Below are 19,744 nucleotides of genomic sequence, written 5' to 3' on the forward strand. Positions count from 1 at the left end.
CCTTACTTGGGCCTATTTTGTCGTTTAGCGTTCTGCATTGGGCCTAATTTGTCGTTTAGTGTTTTCTTATTGGGCCTAGTTTGTCGTTTAGTGGCGCCTTTTTGGGCCTCTTTTGTCAGTTAGTGTTGTTTCATTGGGCCTAATTTGTCGTTTAGCGTCTCTTCTATGGGCCTAATTTGTTTTTTAGTGGCACTTTATTGGGCCTATTTGTTGTTTTAAGTACTTCATTGGGCCTATTTTGTCGTTTACTAATCCTTTATGAGTTCTTTTTTATCGTTTTGTGACGCTACTTTGGGCTTAATTTGTACTTTATTGGCACTCCATTGGGCCTACTTTGAGGTTTATTGGCTATTCATTGGGCCTATTAACTTTATGTGCTTTCTAGTGGGGCTTTTTGATCGAATATGGGCTATTGATTAGCCCAATTTAGTATTGCGGGTCTGAAGTATCGATCCAACAAATCTTTGGGCCTAATCTATGTTCCAATGGCTAACAAAAGAAAAAGAAAACCATGCATACAATGCAAGTAAAAACTACAATCCGCATCACTCAAATAAAAGAATTGATATTATACAGACTTGTTTTGATTGAAATTAGATCAAATTAGTCAAAAAAACAAAAAGGAAATTTGAGGCGAAATTCTCGTAGCCTTTGGTTTTAGATATCCTGGGAAAAAAACAGTTAAACAATTAATAAAAGACTTAGAACCATCTGAAATAATAACAATTGGAATAAGCCGGAAATAAACCAGATGGTCAGTGTGCAAAATAATAAGTTGAACCGAAGCATAACTACTGAATGTGCAAGTGTACGACACAACAAACAAACATAAGAAAGCGTCACACTAACGAACGAACTAACAAAAAACATCATTGCCCGTCTCTAGATGAAACATCAATCCTCAAAAATTACCTACAAAATAAAAGGCTAACAGTAACAGACTCCAGCGCTGGCATTTCAGGAACGAATAATGTCTGTAAAATGTGGACAAACTCGAAAGCTAGCAATATAAAAGGATATCAAAAAACACATAGAATTAAAAAAAATTAGCGTTAAAATGCAACAAGTGGGAATGATGAGAAGAACAGTTTGTTATGTCAATAACAAAAAAGAACATAGAACTACTGCAACTCATAGGACGAACATTTGGTGTGTGATAACCACTGAATGTTAAAGATCGCAAACCAGAACACAACATCCTGAAGAAACATTTTAAAATACTCTATTACTACATTTGTATATTCATAACTTCATTTTAAACAACATTTTACTACCACGAAGAATACCTGCCAATACACGGAAATACAATTAAAACAGTCTATTTTGACATCACAGTGCAGTTACTCTGCTCTACAACTAAGAAATAATCCTGTGCTGCAAAAGACAGTCTTCTCATCATGCATGACTTTTCAAAATCATGTTAGGAAATGAATAACATATATTACTATAAATTCATGTTATGCAATCAACTAAAGCTTTGATATGCGTCGCATATGAAACTGGATGTTAGAGCATTCACAGACACACAAAAGAAGAAGAGCACAGATACGGATCTCTGCCGATCACGAAAACCAACATTGTCGATTTTGTACTACAGCCCTAAAGATGAGTGGTAAAATTCTATCATATAGAAGGTTTAAAGTAATTTGTAATAGGATAAAGGTCAAGGTCTTTAAAAGTAAATCAAACCCAAATTGCAGATTCCTTGCTATATTTTGGAGCCTGCAATGCAAAGAGACCAGCGTTTTTTTGTCATTCGTGTGAATTTTGGAAATTACACTTCCATCAAATCATACTTGTCCCTGTGTTGTGGCACTACTTGTAAAGTAGGTAGGGATGGGCAACGGGTTACCCATTGGCCCAAATGGATACCAATTAGGTGGTGGTGATAGTGATGGTGGTGGTGGTTAGTACCCATGGGTGTCCATTGCCCATCCCTAGTCACGGTTAAAATTTTAAAAAGAATAAAAAACAAGTACATAAGATAGGATCTATTTGAATAACTCAAACCCAAAGGTTCTTTCAGTTACCCCTAACAAACTCTAGGAAGTTGAATGAAATGCTTAAGGAGGGTTAATATCCTATATAAATAATGGTTTGGTTTAATCTTAAATGATAAATTGAATATTTTTACAAAGTCTAAATAAGTATTGAAATGTCACTGTGTGTGTGTGTGTGTGTGTGTGAGTGTGAGTGAGAGAGGAAGAATATGAATGGAAGGATGAAGGTCCTTTTACTAAGGCTTCTCTTTTCCTTCCCACGGGCTTGTCACAAAATTCTACAGAAGTACCACATCTTGTTATGCTTTAAAGTTTAAGACATAAGAAACTATCATAAGGCTTAAAGGGTAGCTCACTTAAAGAGCAGACATAAGATCATTCTACACATTGTAAAGAAACAGGAACAAGTGGTGGTAGTATAAAATAATCGTGCCTGTATGAGAAAATTTTTGGAGCATCCTTTGCAGAAAGGGATTTAGAAAGTGACTTTCCTTGAAACCAAAGTCCAGATTCATATGTTTTTTCAAACACAAGCTACAAAAGAAAATGAAAAATCAAAACCTCTTTAAAAAATACATAGTTTGTGCAATGGCTCAAAGAAACTTAAATTTGGATTCAGCAGAAAATTAACTATACTTGAGATGTAGATAATGTAATGGTTTTTCTCCTTTTCCCCCCCTTTTTTTTCACTCCGGATCGAGATAAAGTTGGAAATATAAACAGAAAATAGAAAAGGAAAACTCATTAGTGCTCTCATTTTTCAACACCAATTTCTTGTCCTCAAAATAAGGGCGAATATGAAGTTGGTGATCAGAAGAACGCTCTCTGCTCTCTGTGATACCAAATATTTAAAAAGTGCATCTGGTGCGCCCCTACATTGAAGAACCCTAATTCGACTCCACTCCATAAACTTCATTTATTGTTTCAATGCTATTATTTCTACAACTAATAGATTTAAAGCCAATCAGGTATCACCGCATGTAGTGAAACCCTATGCGTTCTTCTATCACGGAAAGGAACCCTAGAATTAATACAAGAAAAGGTGTGAACATCAGAATAGGGCAACGATGCTCACCCTTATTAACAAAGTCTATTATCACGCCGAGAATGAGGAACCCTCGGACGGCAACATCGAGATCTCGTACATTCTCGCCATTACCGTCGTTTCCCTAAGCAAAAACACATCCTCTTGTGATCTAAATACAAAACCCTAGAATTAATACGGGAAAAATGTGCGAACAAAAAGATAGGGTAACGGTGCTCACCCCTATGGACGGCATCGTAGAGAGCTCGTGAGTGTATTGTCGCCATTGACGGCGGCCTGCGAAGCCGCTTCGTTCTCCTTTGCCATCCAAGAGCCCTAAACCCAAACGATGCTAGTAATTCTCAGAAAGCTAGCATCTGTCTTTCTCTAGAAGATCGGATCGCGCGAAAGTAGAAATGAATTCCTAGAAACAGACAGAAGCAAAAGTTTCTCTAGCAAACCTTAAACTCGGGCCTTGGTTTTCTATCGCAACCCTAGCCCTGGGCCTTGATTTTCTAGAGAGATCCTAACCTTGGGCCTTTGACTGTCTGAAAGAAACCCTAGCCCCTCGGCCTTGATGGGAAACCCACAACAATAGATAGTAGAACGAGGCCAAGGAGTTAATAGTCCTTTTACCGAGGTAAAAGGACCTTCTTATTCTTTGATGTTTTAGACTGCAATGAAGACGTGTCCATGCGTTAATTGTTTTTTTTTCTTTATTATCCAAATTAAAATACCCAAAACACCCAATACCCATTTTCTTTTGCTAATGACATTTGTTATTTGATTAAAAACAAATTACGTATAAACTCAATAAAATATAATTTTTAAATGTGCATTAGTTACGTATATTAATTAATGTTTTCAAATTGCTTTACGAACATTGATGATTTCAAAACATCCCAAGCACTCCATTTATGTGAAAATTAGTGCTTTCTCCTACCAAAGCTGGGCAGGGATGGTAAGATTATAATCAGAACTGTACATTGGGGATGGATTTTCAGAATGCCAATGTAAACTGGTCCTTTAAAGTTTGCATGCGTGGAAGGTTCCTATAAGATTCAATTAGGGTGATAACTATGAGGGCTGGGCAACAAGTGATGAGGGTGAAGTAACCCAGCATTCTGCATGGCACTAAAATTAGTACCAATTTCATGGTCGCTAGCAGCCACACGAAACCGTGCAGGGTGTGCATCATTTTCAAGCAGCTGAGGTGACATTCTTAATGGCATCCAACCAAAATTAGCACCAATTTCGCGGATGTTGGCAGCCATACCAAACTGCTCAGGGTGTCCAGAATGCAGCCTAGATGACAGACTTAACTGCATGGCACCAAAGTTAGCACCAGCAGCTTCATGGTCGTTGGCCGCCATGTCAAACTGCACAGAATGTCCACACCGCAGCTGAGATGACGAACTTAACTGCGGATAGCCACGGGTGAAAGTTGGCAATGCACAGGGTCTAGCAGCTGCTATGGCTTGACGTTTCTCTGGTGGTTGAAATCTGGGGTCAGAAGTGCTGCTACTACTTTCCTTCCTCTTTTCCAGCTCTTGTTCAAAGACATAGGGTCTCCCAGAATGTCTCCAAGTACCCCTTAGCTTTTCAAGCTCAACAATTTGTATTTCAATGTCCTTGGATGCGTATTCAGACTCGAGGTTGTAATCTTTGATGCATTGAATCACAGCTCTTAGATCAGCTATTTGCTTGTCTACAACCTTATTCTGTGCGCAAAAATAAGCCTTGATAGATGTAAATATGCGCCGAGGATAAGGTCCTAGATTTTACTATTTAAGGAGCGCTATTGGATGTGAAAATAAGAGTGAAGGTACCTTTTCATCAAGTGATTCTTTTGCCAGCCAAATTGTCCAGAAAGACTGCCATGCATCCTCCATGTATTCTTTGAGGAGTGGTGCTGGCGGGAACTTGTCAATTAAGTTGAAGGTGCAGATAAATCTAATAGCCTCAATGAGTTGCTTCCTTTCAATAAGATTCTGAATAAAATCTGCTATGTGCAAAACAAAAATCATAAGATTCATCAAACTGCTCTAGAGAATTTCCAAAAGGAAAATTGCACAGTATCACTGCCCAAACTTAAAGAAGTTACTATAGAAAATGCATTAACAATTTAAAATGTTTTCCCTGTAAGCTTTTGTATGAAAGCCAGTTTTCAAGAAACTTATACCAGGGATCTTATCTGCAACACCAAGTGTCTGATGTAATTCTATAGCCTGCTGAGAAATCATCCCAAGAAGCTTTACCGTCTCATCTACATCGAAGGTAGAAACCAATCCATATGTAGCTATAAATTGCAAAAAACACAAAATCTCCAATGAATTATCAGTATTGGCTCCCATTTTTGCTTTCCACTTGACCGCTAGCTCTTCTGCATCTTTTCTCACATGAGATCCAACATGCGGCAAGACTTGCACTAGCTCCTCCAACATGGAGATGTTCTTCATCATGACAGTTGCTTTGAGACCTCCTTTTCTCCAGTAGTCAGAAAGAGATTTTTGCATCATCGTCAGAGCAAGTCTTCCTGGGTCAATTGACACTCGTAAATAATCAAACATTTTGCTCTGTACTGAATTATTCTCACTAAAATGCTCATCTAGACGCTGCTGCAAATTCCTTTCATATGTGACGGCATCTAGTTGAAGATTTGGAGAAGAAGAAGTTGCTACATTTCTGACGGGTGAGGACTCTGGTTCCTCAATTTTTACAGGGAAAGAAACTCTGTTTCCAGCTATACAATTGCAAAAATAAACAAAGAAAAGGCAGTACACAGGTTGGTAAGTGAAAAATTTTGAATTTAACATATCAAAATATATTTACAGTATTATGTGCCACTTGTGCTTTGACTCAAATGGTAAGCAGTAGGGTGAGAGTGGGCATAGCTTTTACGTTCAAATCTAACCAAGAAAAACTTAACTAAAAAATTTATCGTGTTGCATATGTCAGGCATCAGATGGTATTATGTGCAAATCAGAAATAGAGATGCTAAAATATCTAGGATGAAATGGTATCAAAAGATGAGCATATGTGGAACCACTGCCACATATCTCCACTGAGATTCTCATCAGATAAATGAGAAGATAACATGCAACATGAGATGCTAAAAGCCTTAAACCACAGATTTATTACAGAGGTTAAAATGAAACTGTTTACTTTTTCAGGCGAGAAAAAAAAGAGAAACTATTTACTTACTAAAAAGATAAAATGTAAAAATTGTCTACCATTTAAAATATCATCTTTGCAGAACATAACAAGGGCTAAAACTCATTGCCTTCAACAACTTGTTAAAGTAAATGACTACTTTGCAATTAAAGGCATGCCCGATAGGGAACATAACCTTATGCTACCAAATATAAGAAGCATTCAATTTTTCTTCTTATTTTTTCCCTTCCCATAGCATGTGAAGGGCATTGATGTACTAATATAGAGGTTGATTTATTGACTTAACAAGGGTAAGTAATATATGACAAATTAACCCACATGATCCTCTTCCAAACATTGAGAGTTTAATCAGAAAATCAAGTTTGGGATGGGGCACTTTAGAGAATTATTCTACGTGCGTGTGTGTATTAAAAAACAATGAGAGTGATAAAATAAGAAACTCAGATATAAATATGGAAAATAAATACTAAAGAGCTTACCAGGTGCTTTTTCTGTGATGTCAAGGGTTTGGCATAGTTCAGTTGCGTGTTCCGTTTGAGCAACTATAGCAAGAAGACTTTGAAGTTCCCTCGCATTATAAGTAGAGGTCAATTCATATGCCGTAAGCAGCCACAAAAACCCCGAAATCTCCAAACTATTCTCAGCTGCCACCGTCATCTTAGCCTTCCAATCAGCCGCCAACTTAATTGCTTCTTCTCTCACCTGATGATTAATCTGTGGTGACAACCTCTTTAACTCCTGTAACAGAAGAACACAACTCCTTCTAATAACTGTCAGATCAAAATCAAACTTCATTTTGTCCGCATCCAAATTTGAAGGGTAAAACCCTTCCATTGCATCTAAAACCAATTCTGCTGGGTTTGATGATGCTTTCAGATGAACAGACATTTCGCTAGCCAATAAGGCAATTCTCTTCAAATGCTCATTCATGAGCAACTGCAAGCCTCTACCACCCCTTTTCATGCTGGATTGATTACTTGAGGAAGAAGGGACTGCGATAATACTGGCAGGGGTGTACTCCAGATTTTGGGTGTGGTCTTCAGTGGACGCCCGAATTGAATCAATTTGTTGTTGTTTCAATTCAATTTCTTTGGCCCATTCCGCATGTTGCCTCTCTTTCATTTCAAGTCCATTGGAATATTCTTGTAATGACTTTTCTTGCGAATCCAAATGCTTTTTGCTTTCTTCTATCAAATTTTCAAATGAATCAAAATGCTTTTCTTTCAACTGAACCTCATTGAGGCATTCATTGATCCTGTTATTGAGATCGTCAACTTTTGACTCAAACTGTTTCTCTCTCAGTTCAAGTTTACGGGACCACTCCTCCATTGTCTTTTTATGCAAACAAAAATCCTTCATTTTCAAATCCATTGCCCTAATACTTTTCTCTCTCGATTTGAGTGTATTAGAGCAGTCCACTATCAATTTCTGAATCAAACTAAGTTTCTCCTCTTTCAATTTTATCTCTTTGTCACAGTTATCAATTGATCTTTGTGCCCCTTTATTTTGCTTTTCTTTAAAAGAAAATTCTTCCTGCTGCTCCTCAACTGACCCCAGAATCTCATTGAATTGCCTCTCTTTCAACTCAATCTTCTGGGAGCACTTGTCCAGCTGTGCACGAATGACTTTCAGTTCCTTCTTCCTAAACTCAACCAATTTCAACTTCTCTTCCACGGTTTTCTCAAGCCAATTCAATCGATTTTCTCGATTTTGAATACGTTTCCCCATTACATCATACTGCCTCTCCATCTCTCCAACCGATCTCTCAAAATCCGAGAATCGATTCTCTAATAAAGAAAGCTCTTCTTCACATTTTTGGAATCTCTTTGTTCGCTCTTGATAACGTATTTCAATTAACTCACACTCCCTCTCCTTGTTTCCAACGAATCTCTGAACATCCGAGAATTGCTTCTCTTTCAGAGAAAGCTCTTCTTCATGTTCTTGGATCAGTAACTGAAGGGAGCACAAGTGCTGCTTATTCGATTCGACCTCCTTTACTTTCTCTTGTATCAACTTGTCAATTCCATCCAATTCATTGGCTTTGGCTTCCAACTGGTTCTCAAGGATGCCAAATTGGGTTTCCTGATCCTTCTTGGTGAAGTCAATGTGCTCCAAAAGGTCCTTCCACATCAAGGTGAGCTTGAGCTTACTCTGCTTCATTTCCGATTCTTCCAAATCAGGTGCTGTCTGCTCCATTGTTACTTACTACGCTGGTGTACCTCCTGAAAGAAAACACTAGTAACGGTTATGGCCAGTCGTGGCGGTGGAGAACGGCGGAGAGTGAAAAAAGTTGAAGAAAATGAGAAAAGCATAGAGCGTTGTTGTAGCTGTACGGACAGGGACGAGAGTGACAGAGAGCTTTCTCAAAACCCCAAAACAGAGTAACAGAGGAGAGCCGCATTAGAAAATAGAAAACCCTAGTTGTGGATGTGGTGGCTAGTACAAGTAAAAGACGGTTCTTTTTTCTGAAAACCCTAAAACAGAGGAGACGAGATTGACAGAGAGAATGAATGAGGGTCTCATGTGACATACCTTGGGTTGGGTTTTCCAGATTGTCTGTTGCAATGAACTTAGGGAACAAGTAGGCCGAAAATTCTTCTTCTTCTTCTTCTTCAATCTCCAGCGGCCCTCAAGGTCTGAAGCTCTGAAGCTCTGAAGCTCACAAGCTCACAAGTCACAAGCACTGTCGTTCCATGCAGGTGATTGTCATTCCATAAAATGCGCAATCTCCATGACTTTACAAATTTCATCTGGACGGCATCCAAGTTGCCACGTGTCCATCCAGCGTAAATGAAACAGAATGGGTCTTTCTAGCCGTTGATATCAATTTTAATGTTTATTTATTTATTTATATTATTGATCTTTTATGTTACACATATTATGTGTGAAGTAAAAAAATAAAATAAAATAAAATAATAAAAATAATAAAAATATCATTATTATTATGAGGACCAATAATGTTATAAAAACACATAAAAGATCAAAGATAATAATTTCGCAAACCTCCAACACCATTTGTGTTATAATAAAAAAAACCCTTCTTTTAATTGATTCGATTGTGACATGCCCTTTTTATGAGCTCCTTTTCCTTTTGGTTGGTTGGCTGGATTGGTTGGGTTTTTGTCGTTACCCTCACATAGTTGAGGCATTTCTCACTGTTGCAATTGGAATTTGGGGAAAATAAAACCGTGGCCTCAAATTAGGCAAAACATGTGATTCGAAATCCATAAAATAAAATAAAATAAAATAAATAAAGGAAAATAATGTAGGTAGGTGATGTTCGAAATTCAGTTTTTTAGGTTTTTTTTTTAATTTGGCAGAAAAAAAAAGGGCCTCAGTTTTTTTAATTTGCAGAAGATTGGCCTCTTTTAATTGTAACTTGTCAGCATGTATTTCATTATTATATCTATATAATATTTTTTGTGATCATAAAAAAATATAAAAACTACACATTCAATTATTTTAAATAAAGATCCAAACTTTATTATTTCTCAATTTTTTATATTTTTTGTTTGATTCCCAAATTTACATTTTTGTTTTCATATTCAAATGTGCTCTCAGTAAATTTATCTACTGAATAACAGGAAAAAAAAAATTATATATATATGAGAACTATAAGTTTCCCCACAAGAAAACATATGGGTCCTTTGAATGAATGAGCTTCTGTTTTGGACAAGTTAGTAAGATTGGGCTTACACTGATCTGAAAAGAGCATTAAGATTTTTCAATATTTCAAGTCCTCCATCTCAGTCAAACATTTCTACAATAAAGTCGGTCAGTCAAAATACAAGAACTTGGCTTCTCCAAGATGAAAGCAATGCAACTCGGGAAAACCAACAACAAAAACAAAAATAGAGCAGGTAGTCTACCTTCAACCTACCAAAGCTGTGCCATCAACACAATTAGCACTGCACATTGGTCCTTCAAAGTTAGTAGCATGTATGGCAGGTTCATGCTTCGTACTAGATTTAATAATAGCCATATACAGGAGGTTGGGCAAGAACAGATACTAGTGCTGCATTCCAGCATCCGGCACGGAAGCTATACCAAAATTGATAGACCGTAGGGTTGTGATTCCTCAATACCTAGAGTTATGTTTCCTAGGTGATGGACCTGATAGTCCGGACTCATGTTTCTTGGACTCTATTTCCTTGTATTAGGGACTTTTTCTCTCCTTTTGTTTGCACAACTCAATGAATAAGTGAGTGTGGCTTTGCTCATAATCTTTCAAAAAGGTCCATGGTGTATATAATTTCCTTTCGGCAATAAGGACGAACTTGGCTGCAGATAGCCACAAGGGAAAGTTGGCAATGCATAGGGTGTAGCAGATGTCCGAGGACGTTTATATTTACTCTGTTGTCTCTGTTCAAACTTGGAGGAGGAACAACTGCTGGTGCTGCGTTTCTTCTATTTTTTCTCCTCTTGTTCAACCTTGGAGGCAGAAGAAGTGCTGGTGCTGCATTTCTTGTCTTTTTTCTCCTCTTGTTCGGCCTTGGAGGCAGCAGGAGTGCAGGCGCTGCATTCCTTCTCTTTTTTCTCCTCTTGGTCGGCCTTGGAGGCAGAAGTTCTGGTGCTGCGTTTCTTCTTCTGGGAGGCAAGAGATTTATCCTCTTGTTCAACCTTGGAGGCAGAAATTATAGAACTACATTTCTTCTGCTGGGAAGCAAGAGATTTATCCTCTTGTTCAACCTTGGAGACAGAATTGCTGGTACTAGGTTTCTTCTCCTGGGAGGCAAGAGATTTATCCTCTTGTTCTTCTCCTTAGAGGCAAGAGGTTTGTCCTCTTGTTCAACCTGGGTGGCGGCAAGAGATCTCTCCCTTTGACCATCCTTGGAGCCAAGAGATTTCTCCTCTTGTTCAGCCTTAAAGCCAAGAGATTTCTCCTCTTGTTCAGCCTTAGAGCCAAGAGATTTCGCCATTTTTATCCAATTCTCCTTCATTTTCTCCAGCTGAACTATTTGTATTTCGATGTCCTTGGATGGGTATTCAGAATCGAGGCGGTAATCTTTGATGCATTGAATCACAGCTCTTAGATCAGCTATTTGGTGGTCTACAACCTCTTTCTGTGAGCAAAAATAAGCATTGATATATGTAGATTTACAATGGGATGGTCCTAGATTCAACAAATTAAGAAGCAGCTATCAGATATGTCCAAAGATGAGTGAATGTACCTTTTCATCAAGTGATTTCTTTTTCCTCCAAGTTGTCCTGTAAGACTTCCTTGCACCCTCCACATATTCTTTTAAGAGTGGTACCGAGGAGAACTTGTCATTTACCTTGAAGGTGCAAATAAACCTAAAAGCCTCAAACAGTTGCTTCCTTTCAATAAGATTCTGAATAAAATCTGTTGCATGTAAAACCAAATTGCATGATTCATCGTACTGTTCCAGAGAAATTTCAAAAGGAGAATTGCATGGTATCACGACCCAAACTTAAAGAAGTTACTATAAGTACATGCATTAACAAAAGAAATCATATTTAAGATACAAAAGAAGAAACTCAAACACCAATCATAAGTAAGCTGGAAAACATGATACCAGGGAGAAAAAGACATGAGTAACGAAACTATCATCCTAGGAAGGTACACAATTCCAACAAACTAAATACCAAGCCAACAAAGGGACACATTTCTCCAGTCTGAACAACAATTATAACACGTGAGCTTACAATATACAATAAATAACCATAAAAGCAGTCAAAATCAGTCTGTAAAAAATCTTTGACTTATTTAACTTCTTTGTGAAATTTTCTATACCTTATCTTGTCTCATGAAGTTTATCTTAGTTTTCTTAATCATCTTCAAGCCATTTGCTAATATTCAACCCATTAGCTCTCCTGACACGGTATAAAAACAACCGAAAAATAACTATCCTTTGAAACCCAAAGATAACTGTATCACCCTTGCACAAGGGGCACACGAATGGAATCTATGACACTGTAGTTACAAACAACTTTAGCCAAAATACTATAAATTGCACAAAATTAAATCGCATACCAAGAAATAAATGGGTAATAGTAAATGGAGCACAAACAGCACACTATGAAAGCCAATTTTCAAGAAACTTACCAGGGATCTTATCTGCAAAACCAAGCGTAAGACATAATTCTAGAGCCTGTTTATGCTGATAAATCATCCCAAGAAGCTTTTTAATCTCATCTCCATTCAAAGTAGGGAGCAACCCATATGTGGCTACAAACTGCAAGAATCCCAAACTCTCCAATGAATTTTGAGTGTCAGCTCTCATTTTTGCTTTCCACTGCTCTGCTAGCTTTATTGCATCTTCTTTCAAATGAGGTCCGACATGCCGTGAGACCCTCATTAGCTCCTCCAATAGGGCAATGTTACTAAACATGAAAGTTTCATTGAAACCAACATCTCCTTTTCTCCAGTATTGAGCAAAAGATGTTTGAATCTCATCCAACACAAGTTTTGCTGGGTCCGATGACGTTTCAAGGGCAGCTGACATTTCTTTTTGTATTGAATGATTTCCATTTAAATGCTCATTTAAAAATCCCTGCAAGTTCCTTGCATCTGTGGCGGCACCTGGTTGAAGATTCAGAGAAGAACAAGTTGCTCCATTTTTGGCCAGTGAAGATATGGGTTCACCAATTTTGCCTGGGGAACTAATTATGCTGCTCTCTATGCCATTACAATAAGGAACATAAAAAAAACGTAATAGACTGTTACTGAGTGTAATTCTGAATTTAAGATAGTAAGGAAAGATATTTATAGCATTACGTGCCACGTAAGCTTTGAGCGAAAGTGATGGTCGGCATTGCAATTAGGTTGAAATATCACCTAGCGAAACTAAAAATAAATAAGAAAACACTTATTTAGCCATATGCCAAAACATCAGAAGGTATTATGTGCAGATTGGAGATAGATACTGCCTAAAAGAACACGTCAGAAGTATATGCACAATATGCAAGAACAAGATTTAGGATAAAATGACAACAAATGAAGAGCAACGCCTGGCCCCAACACTGAAATTCTTATGAGATAAATCAGAAAGAAACATGGAACAAGATATGCTATTAGCCTAAAACAACATAATTATAAAATGGGGACAATGAAACTACTTTGATTTTCAGACCAGGACAAAAGAGAGTATTTATTGATTAAAAAATAAAATGAAAACACTTCTTTCCAGAATATAACAAGGCCTAAAAGCACAACTATTTTGAAATATGCTTAAATATCATTGCTTGCAATAGCTTCTTAGAGAAAATTACCACTGTAATGCAAAATTCTGAGGCACGTGCAATAGGGAATGTAACCAATCCACAATGCAAAAACTATAAGTATTCAATTTCCATTTTTTTCCTTTATTTATTTTTTCCTCTAAAAGAAGCACCCATAAGGCACAATATCTACATTTCAGAACTTTTCCATGTACATGTATGGGCCATCAGTTCTATAAAATGAGACAGATTTACAAGCATATCCCATCGCATCACATGTGAAGGGTATCATTGCATAGATTTTTATTTGTTAACCTAACAATTATCCAATATGGCTCCTGAACGCAGAGTATTTAATCAGAAACAATTTATTACATATTCCAAATAGGGAAAGAGTATTATAGAAATTAGAAACTGAGACATAAACATCAACAAATATAAAAAGAGAAAGAAACAAAAAAAGAAAATCTTACCATTTGCCTTATCTGATATACCAAGGGCCTGTCTTAATTCAGTAGCCAGTGAATGCTGAGAAACTACAACAAGAAGACTTTGAAGCTCATTCTCATCATAAGTAGAGGTCAAGTCATATGTAGTAAGAAGCAATAAAAATCCCAAAACCTCTAACCAATTTTCTACCACCGCAATCATCTTATCCTTCCAATTGCCTGCCAACTTCTTTGCTTCTCCTCTCACCTGAGGATTAATTTGTGGTGAGACTCTCTTTAACTCTTGTAACAGAAGAATACAACTCCTTCTAATAACGCTCAAATCAAAGTCACACTCCCAGTTTTCCACAACCGAATTTGAAGGGTAAAACCCTTGCATTGCATCCAAAACTAATTTGGCTGGGTCTGATGACGCTTGAAGAATCGCTGAGATTTCGGTACCCAATAAATCATGTCTCTTCAAGTGCTCATTCAGGAACAACTGCAAGTCTCTACCATTCCTGTAGATGCGGGACTGGATACTTTTGGAAAAAGGAACAGTGGCATTGTTACCAGGAGTATGTTCCAATTGCTCAATCTTCGCTTGAGAATCAAGGATATTAGTCTTCGTCTTCAATCTCCTTTTTTTGGTATTAGTTTCAGTGGATTTTCGAATCCAATCAACTTCTTTCTGCTTCAATTCAAGCTCTTTGGCCAGTTGTTCAAGTTGCCTCTCTTTCAATTTAAGTCCATAGGAGAGTGAATCCAAATTCTTTTCACGTTCCTGTATCGATTTTTGGAGTGAATCTAAATGTTTCTCTTGCAACTGAACCTCATTGAGGCATTCATTGATCCTCTTATCCATCAAATGGAGTTCCTCGAGTTGTGGCTCAAATTGTTTCTCTTTCAGTTCAAGCTTCTCAAACCATCCCTCAAGTTCCCTCTCTTTAAATTCAAGTTCACTGGACCACTCCTCCATTGATTTCTTAAGCAAATAAAAATCTCTCAATTTCAACTCCATTTCCCTAATTATGTTCTCTTTGGATTCCAAAGTATTAGAGCATTCCTCCAATGATCTCTGAACCAAACGAAGTTCCTCCATTTTCAATTTCATCTTATCGTCACATTCTTCAATAGATATTTGAGCGGCGTTAATTTGCTCTTCTCTCAAATTATAAACTTTCTGGCGCTCCTCAATCATTCCCATCATCCAATTTAATTGCCTCTCTTGCAACTCAATATCCTCTCTGCACTTGTTTAATACCCCCTGAACCACTTCCACTTCCTCCTTCTTAGACTCAACCTCTTTGGACCTCTCTTCTACACATTTCATAACCCAATTCAATTTCTTTGTGCGCTCTTTAACACGTTTATCAATTAAATCACACTCCCTCTCTTTCTCTCCAACCAATCTCTGAAGTTCTGAGAATCGCTTCTCTTTAACATCAAGCTCTTCATTATGCTCTTCAATCAGTAGCTTAAGCGATTGCAAATTGAAGTGGTGTTTACCTGATTCAACCTCTTCGATCGATTTCTCAACTCCACGCAACTTCTCGGCTTTGGATGCCATCTCCGAGTCAAAATTCAACTCTAAGGCTCCCAAACGCTTCTCTCGATCGTCAATTTTCTTCTCGCGGTTCTCGAGTTCTCGGAGTCGGGTCTGGAGCGAGTTCCGGGTCGACTCAAAGTGGTCCTCAAGCTCCTTCCACTGCACACCAAAGTGGAGGATGGATGAAGCTTGGGCATGCAAGGCTTCGTAGGCCTGGCCGAGACAGCTCTGCTTCGTCTCAGACATTTTCAAATCCGAGGCTTCTTCTCCATAACCGTACGGTACGGACGCCGTGGTGGTGGAGAATGAAGATTGAAAGTTGGAAGAAGACGAGAAAACCCTAGCGCCTAGTCGGAGCTTTCCCGCCTGTGGCGACTTCGCTTTCTGAAACCCTAAACCAGAGAGAGTGTATCAGAGAGAGAACAGATGAAGAAGAGAGAGCGTAGTGTTGTGAGGGAGAGAGTCGTACAACTTTCACGTTCACGTATCCTTCTCAAGTTTCTATATAATTTCTCTCTCCCTATGAGGAGGGACCACCCAAGCATGCAAGGTACCACGTGTCCAAATCCAGTCCTACTCGTCATTGACCTGTTTTAATTTTGGATTTAGCGCTTAATATCTTATTTTCTTTCTTAAAAAATATAAATTAATCATACTATTTTTATTTAATTAATAATTTTAATTTTTATGTTTATATTAACTAATATCATTTTCTGATAGTTTGAACATTTCATCATTCTTTATTTTTTGCTATATATATAGATAGATTAAATTAGTTTTATTTATATGAAACGTAATTTTTTTAAAATTTTAAAATATAAATAAATAAATAAACAAAACAGAAAACCAATTGCTAAACACGTGAGCGTGTGTTATTAGTTTTAAAAAAAAATCATTTAATTATTATGTCAATGGCTTTTATTTTTTCTTTTAAATTATAAGATGTCGGGGTCTTATAATTATGGCTTTCATTGTTTTAACATTTAATTGGTTTATTATTTATTTATGGTAAAAAAAAATTTAAAAGAAAATTAGAAAGTTCACTGCCCCATTAATTGCATCACATGGAATTAGAAGTTTCCAGAACTGCGAATCCTTCCCTGCAAGACTTGCCCACTTGCTAACTTAGAATAAAAATAATATTTTCCAAATCTGATTTTATAACAACAAACTCTGCAGCAAAAGAAAATAGTCCGATGTTTGAATCAGTTGATGATAGAAATTACATCACGTGTGAAAGAGCTTTAGGTTCGGTATTAAAGCAAATCATGGGGGTGAACCAAATACACGTTAAAATCGTCAACATAAACATCTAACCTAGAAGAAGAAAAAAACCAAAAACATTGTATGAACAGTAAAAACATGTTCTCGCTCGAGTATTTCAAAAGCTCCATCTATGCTGTCAAGGGTCCCAACAATTGAGTCAGTCAAAACAGTTGCTTCTCCAAAATGGAAGTAATGCAACTCACAAAAGCAAGCAGGTCGGCAACCTACCAAAGTTGGGCCACTCATTAACTTACTGGTACGAGGATGGTAAACCAAGATCCGCAGCACTGCAGACTGCCTATAGCCAAAACACTGTAAATAGCAAAATTATGTACAAACAGAGCCTATCAAGGAATAAACAAGATTGATGGTAAGCTAAACACAAACAGCACAATGAACACAATATGACAATTCATATTCAAGAAACTTACTAGGGATCTTATCTGCAAAACTGAGATTCTGGTGAGAAATCCTCCCAAGAAGCGATTCGATATCATATCTAGTAAAGGTAGAAAACAAACCATATTTAGCAATAAACTGCAAAAAACCCAAATGTTCCAATGAATTTTGAGTATCAGCTATCCCATTTTTGCTTTCCACTGGATTGCTAAGCTTTCTTGCATCGTCCTTCACATGAGGTGAGACACAAATTATTAGCTGCTCCAATAGGTTGATGTAACTCAACATGACAGTTTCTTTAGAACGAACATCCCCATTTCCCCAGTATTGAGCAAAATAATTTTGCATCACATCCAACACAAATTTTGCAAGCTCATGTACAAACCCCCAGCAAGTTGGTCCAATGACGTCTTAAGAGCAGCCAAAGTTTCACTTTGTATGAAATGATTCCCTCTCACAAGCTCATGTTTGGATGGCCCCGGGTCAAAAATTAAAATGAGGCCCCTTTTATGTTTCATCCTCTTTAATATAGTAACTAAGAGTAACAAGAACTCTTCTACACCGCTCTAAAAACAAGAGTAAAACGCATGTCCAGTGGGAAATTGTAACCAATGCTTCTCAACAATAAGAATTATAATCATTAAAACTTTGAACAGAAGCTCCATAAGGCAAGAAATCACGCATTTCAGAACTCTTCTTTGTGACATTTATGGGTCATCATTGTATAGACTTCTATTTGTTGGGTCATCATGAACTTGATCGACGTAGGGACTAAGCTGCAGGAACTGAAAATGACAGTAGATGAGGATATGATGGTCCATTTTGCACTGAATTCATTGCCTAAGGAATTTAAGCCCCTAAAGGAAACCTACATTGCTCAGAAAGAGAACTGGACCTTGAATGATCTCATTACTATTTATGTTCAGCAAGAGCACAATATCATAAGAGAAAGGGGAGCCAAATGGTCAACATGGTTCAAACTAAGCAGAACAAGGAAAATAAGTATAGGACTGCAACTGGAAAAGAGCAAGAAAGTATCACACAAAAGGATTTGAAACCAACAACAGGAATGGCTTGTTTCTTTTGCAAGAAAGCAAGGGACTGCCGGAAGTATAAGAAATGGTTGGAAAAGAAGAAGAGAAAAGGTAACAACAATAGATTCTAGTTTGTTTCGAATCCAATTTGGATAATTTTTCATTTGATTCATAGTGGTTAGACACTGGTGCTTCTATTCATGTAGCTAATTCTTTGCAGGAGTTTACAAGTAAGAGGCTGCCAAGCAGGGATGAAGTCAAAGTATTCGTGGGAAATGGAGAAAAAGTTCAAGTAGACTACATAGGGACAATTAAAATAGAGCTAGATTTTGGTTTTGTTTTGGAATTAGATGAGGTAGTTTATGTTCCTTCTATGAAGAAGAGTTTATGTCAATTACTAGACTTGTAAAATCAAAATTCAATTTGAATTTTGATGGAACTGGTTGTTCTATTTTCAGAAATAAAGATTTAGTTGGCAAAGCAAGTCTTATTGATGGAATGTTTCGACTCAACTGCGAAAGAATTAAAATGGAAGTAAACACAGTGCAAACCAAAATCAACGAAGTCTCGTATAGATTATGGCATAAAAGGCCTGGACATGTTTCAAAAGAAAGGATAACTCATCTATGCAAAGAATTAATCGTACCACCATTGAATCATGAAAACACAGATGTATGCATTGAATGTGTCAACGGAAAATTAACAAATTTGAGGAAAAAAGGAGCAAGAGGAAGCAAAGGTGTTCTAGAACTCATCCATACAGACATTTGTGGACCTCTCCCAAATCCAACTCATGAAGGATTCACCTACTTCATAACCTTTACAGACGATTTTTCAAGGTATGGACATGTTTTTCTCATTAAAGAAAAATCAATTTCCTTAGACATGTTCAAAATTTACAAGGCTGAAGTAGAAAATCAACTGAATCTCAAAATTAAAGTGGTTCGATCAGATAGAGGTGGAGAATACTATGGAAGGTTTGATGAGACTTGGAGAAACCTTGGATCTTTTGCAAAATTCCTTCAAGAAGAAGGAATCATGGCTCAATATACAAATCCAAGCACTCCTCAACATAATGGAATCTCATAAAGAAGAAACAAAACCTTAAAGGATATAATAAGAAGTATGATGAGCTGTACCAACTTACCAATTGTTCTATGGGGAGAAGCTCTTAAAACTGCCAACTATATCCTTAATAGAATTCCAATTAAAAGCATAAATCAAATTCCCTATGAAGTATGGAATGAAAGGAAACCAAGCATCAAACATTTTAGGGTATGAGGTTGTAAAGCAGAAGCAAAGCCTTATAATCCTGAAGAAAAGAAGTTAGATCCGAGAACTTTAAGTTGCTATTTTGTTGGTTACCCTAAGAGAACAAAGGGATATAGATTCTACTGTCCTCATCATACTACAAGATTCATAGAGACATCTAGAGACTTTCGCACCAGTCTCAATTAAAGATTCATTAAGGATAATTATGGCACTTATAGCACATTTTGATCTACATTTGCATCAGATTGATGTAAAAACTGCATTCCTAAATGAAGATCTTGAAGAAGAGATTTACATGATGCAACCAAAAGGCTTCATTCAAGAAAAAAAGACAAAGAATTTAGTCTGCAAGTTGTGCAAATCAATTTATGGACTAAAGCAAGCCTCAAAAAAATGGTATTTGAAATTCAACAAGG

General features: G+C 37.2%; 2 protein-coding genes and 1 long non-coding RNA gene across 9 annotated transcripts; all 3 read right to left on the minus strand.

Annotated features, from left to right (window-relative positions):
• Positions 1 to 499: 499 nt before the first annotated feature.
• LOC117633098 lies at positions 500 to 3,515 on the minus strand. 2 transcript variants are annotated; one of them, XR_004586570.1, is made up of 3 exons: positions 3,266 to 3,515; positions 3,076 to 3,169; positions 500 to 2,534 (listed from the first exon to the last, which is right to left on the minus strand). It is a non-coding gene; the product is annotated as an uncharacterized LOC117633098 (long non-coding RNA). The 2 variants fall into 2 exon arrangements; XR_004586571.1 differs by having other exon boundaries at positions 500 to 666; positions 3,266 to 3,512.
• A 399-nt stretch (positions 3,516 to 3,914) lies between these two features.
• On the minus strand, positions 3,915 to 8,884 carry LOC117632093 (cytadherence high molecular weight protein 2-like). 4 transcript variants are annotated; one of them, XM_034365488.1, is made up of 5 exons: positions 8,731 to 8,884; positions 6,678 to 8,420; positions 5,207 to 5,560; positions 4,854 to 5,029; positions 3,915 to 4,745 (listed from the first exon to the last, which is right to left on the minus strand). In XM_034365488.1, exons 2-5 carry the CDS (start codon positions 8,392 to 8,394, stop codon positions 4,086 to 4,088), a joined length of 2,907 nt encoding a protein of 968 aa, XP_034221379.1. In that variant the 5' UTR covers positions 8,395 to 8,420; positions 8,731 to 8,884; the 3' UTR covers positions 3,915 to 4,085. The 4 variants fall into 4 exon arrangements, with proteins under 4 accessions (XP_034221379.1, XP_034221378.1, XP_034221377.1 ...); XM_034365487.1 differs by having other exon boundaries at positions 4,854 to 5,026; positions 5,207 to 5,767; XM_034365486.1 differs by having other exon boundaries at positions 5,207 to 5,767.
• A 1,012-nt stretch (positions 8,885 to 9,896) lies between these two features.
• On the minus strand, positions 9,897 to 15,827 carry LOC117632095 (FRIGIDA-like protein 5). Of its 3 annotated transcripts, XM_034365494.1 has the most exons (5): positions 13,854 to 15,827; positions 12,266 to 12,838; positions 11,370 to 11,542; positions 11,094 to 11,261; positions 9,897 to 11,060 (listed from the first exon to the last, which is right to left on the minus strand). In XM_034365494.1, exons 1-5 carry the CDS (start codon positions 15,601 to 15,603, stop codon positions 10,833 to 10,835), a joined length of 2,892 nt encoding a protein of 963 aa, XP_034221385.1. In that variant the 5' UTR covers positions 15,604 to 15,827; the 3' UTR covers positions 9,897 to 10,832. The 3 variants fall into 3 exon arrangements, with proteins under 3 accessions (XP_034221385.1, XP_034221384.1, XP_034221386.1); XM_034365493.1 differs by having other exon boundaries at positions 9,897 to 11,261; XM_034365495.1 differs by lacking the exon at positions 12,266 to 12,838 and having other exon boundaries at positions 9,897 to 11,261.
• Positions 15,828 to 19,744: the final 3,917 nt, after the last annotated feature.

Source organism: Prunus dulcis, chromosome 6 (genome assembly GCF_902201215.1).
Source record: "Prunus dulcis chromosome 6, ALMONDv2, whole genome shotgun sequence".
Classification (NCBI taxonomy): Eukaryota; Viridiplantae; Streptophyta; class Magnoliopsida; order Rosales; family Rosaceae; genus Prunus; species Prunus dulcis.

What these genes read in the sequence shown, in the direction of transcription:
- LOC117632093 (XM_034365486.1), bottom strand. Translation starts at nt 8,394, where the DNA reads ATGGAGCAGACAGCACCTGATTTGGAAGAATCGGAAATGAAGCAGAGT. An exon ending in CATCACAGAAAAAGCACCTG is followed by an intron (nt 5,768 to 6,677) that starts GTAAGCTCTTTA and finishes GCAATTGTATAG; the next exon opens with CTGGAAACAGAGTTTCTTTC. An exon ending in AAGAATCACTTGATGAAAAG is followed by an intron (nt 4,746 to 4,853) that starts GTACCTTCACTC and finishes TTTTGCGCACAG; the next exon opens with AATAAGGTTGTAGACAAGCA.
- LOC117632095 (XM_034365493.1), bottom strand. Translation starts at nt 15,603, where the DNA reads ATGTCTGAGACGAAGCAGAGCTGTCTCGGCCAGGCCTACGAAGCCTTG. An exon ending in TATATCAGATAAGGCAAATG is followed by an intron (nt 12,839 to 13,853) that starts GTAAGATTTTCT and finishes GTAATGGCATAG; the next exon opens with AGAGCAGCATAATTAGTTCC. An exon ending in AGAAATCACTTGATGAAAAG is followed by an intron (nt 11,262 to 11,369) that starts GTACATTCACTC and finishes TTTTGCTCACAG; the next exon opens with AAAGAGGTTGTAGACCACCA.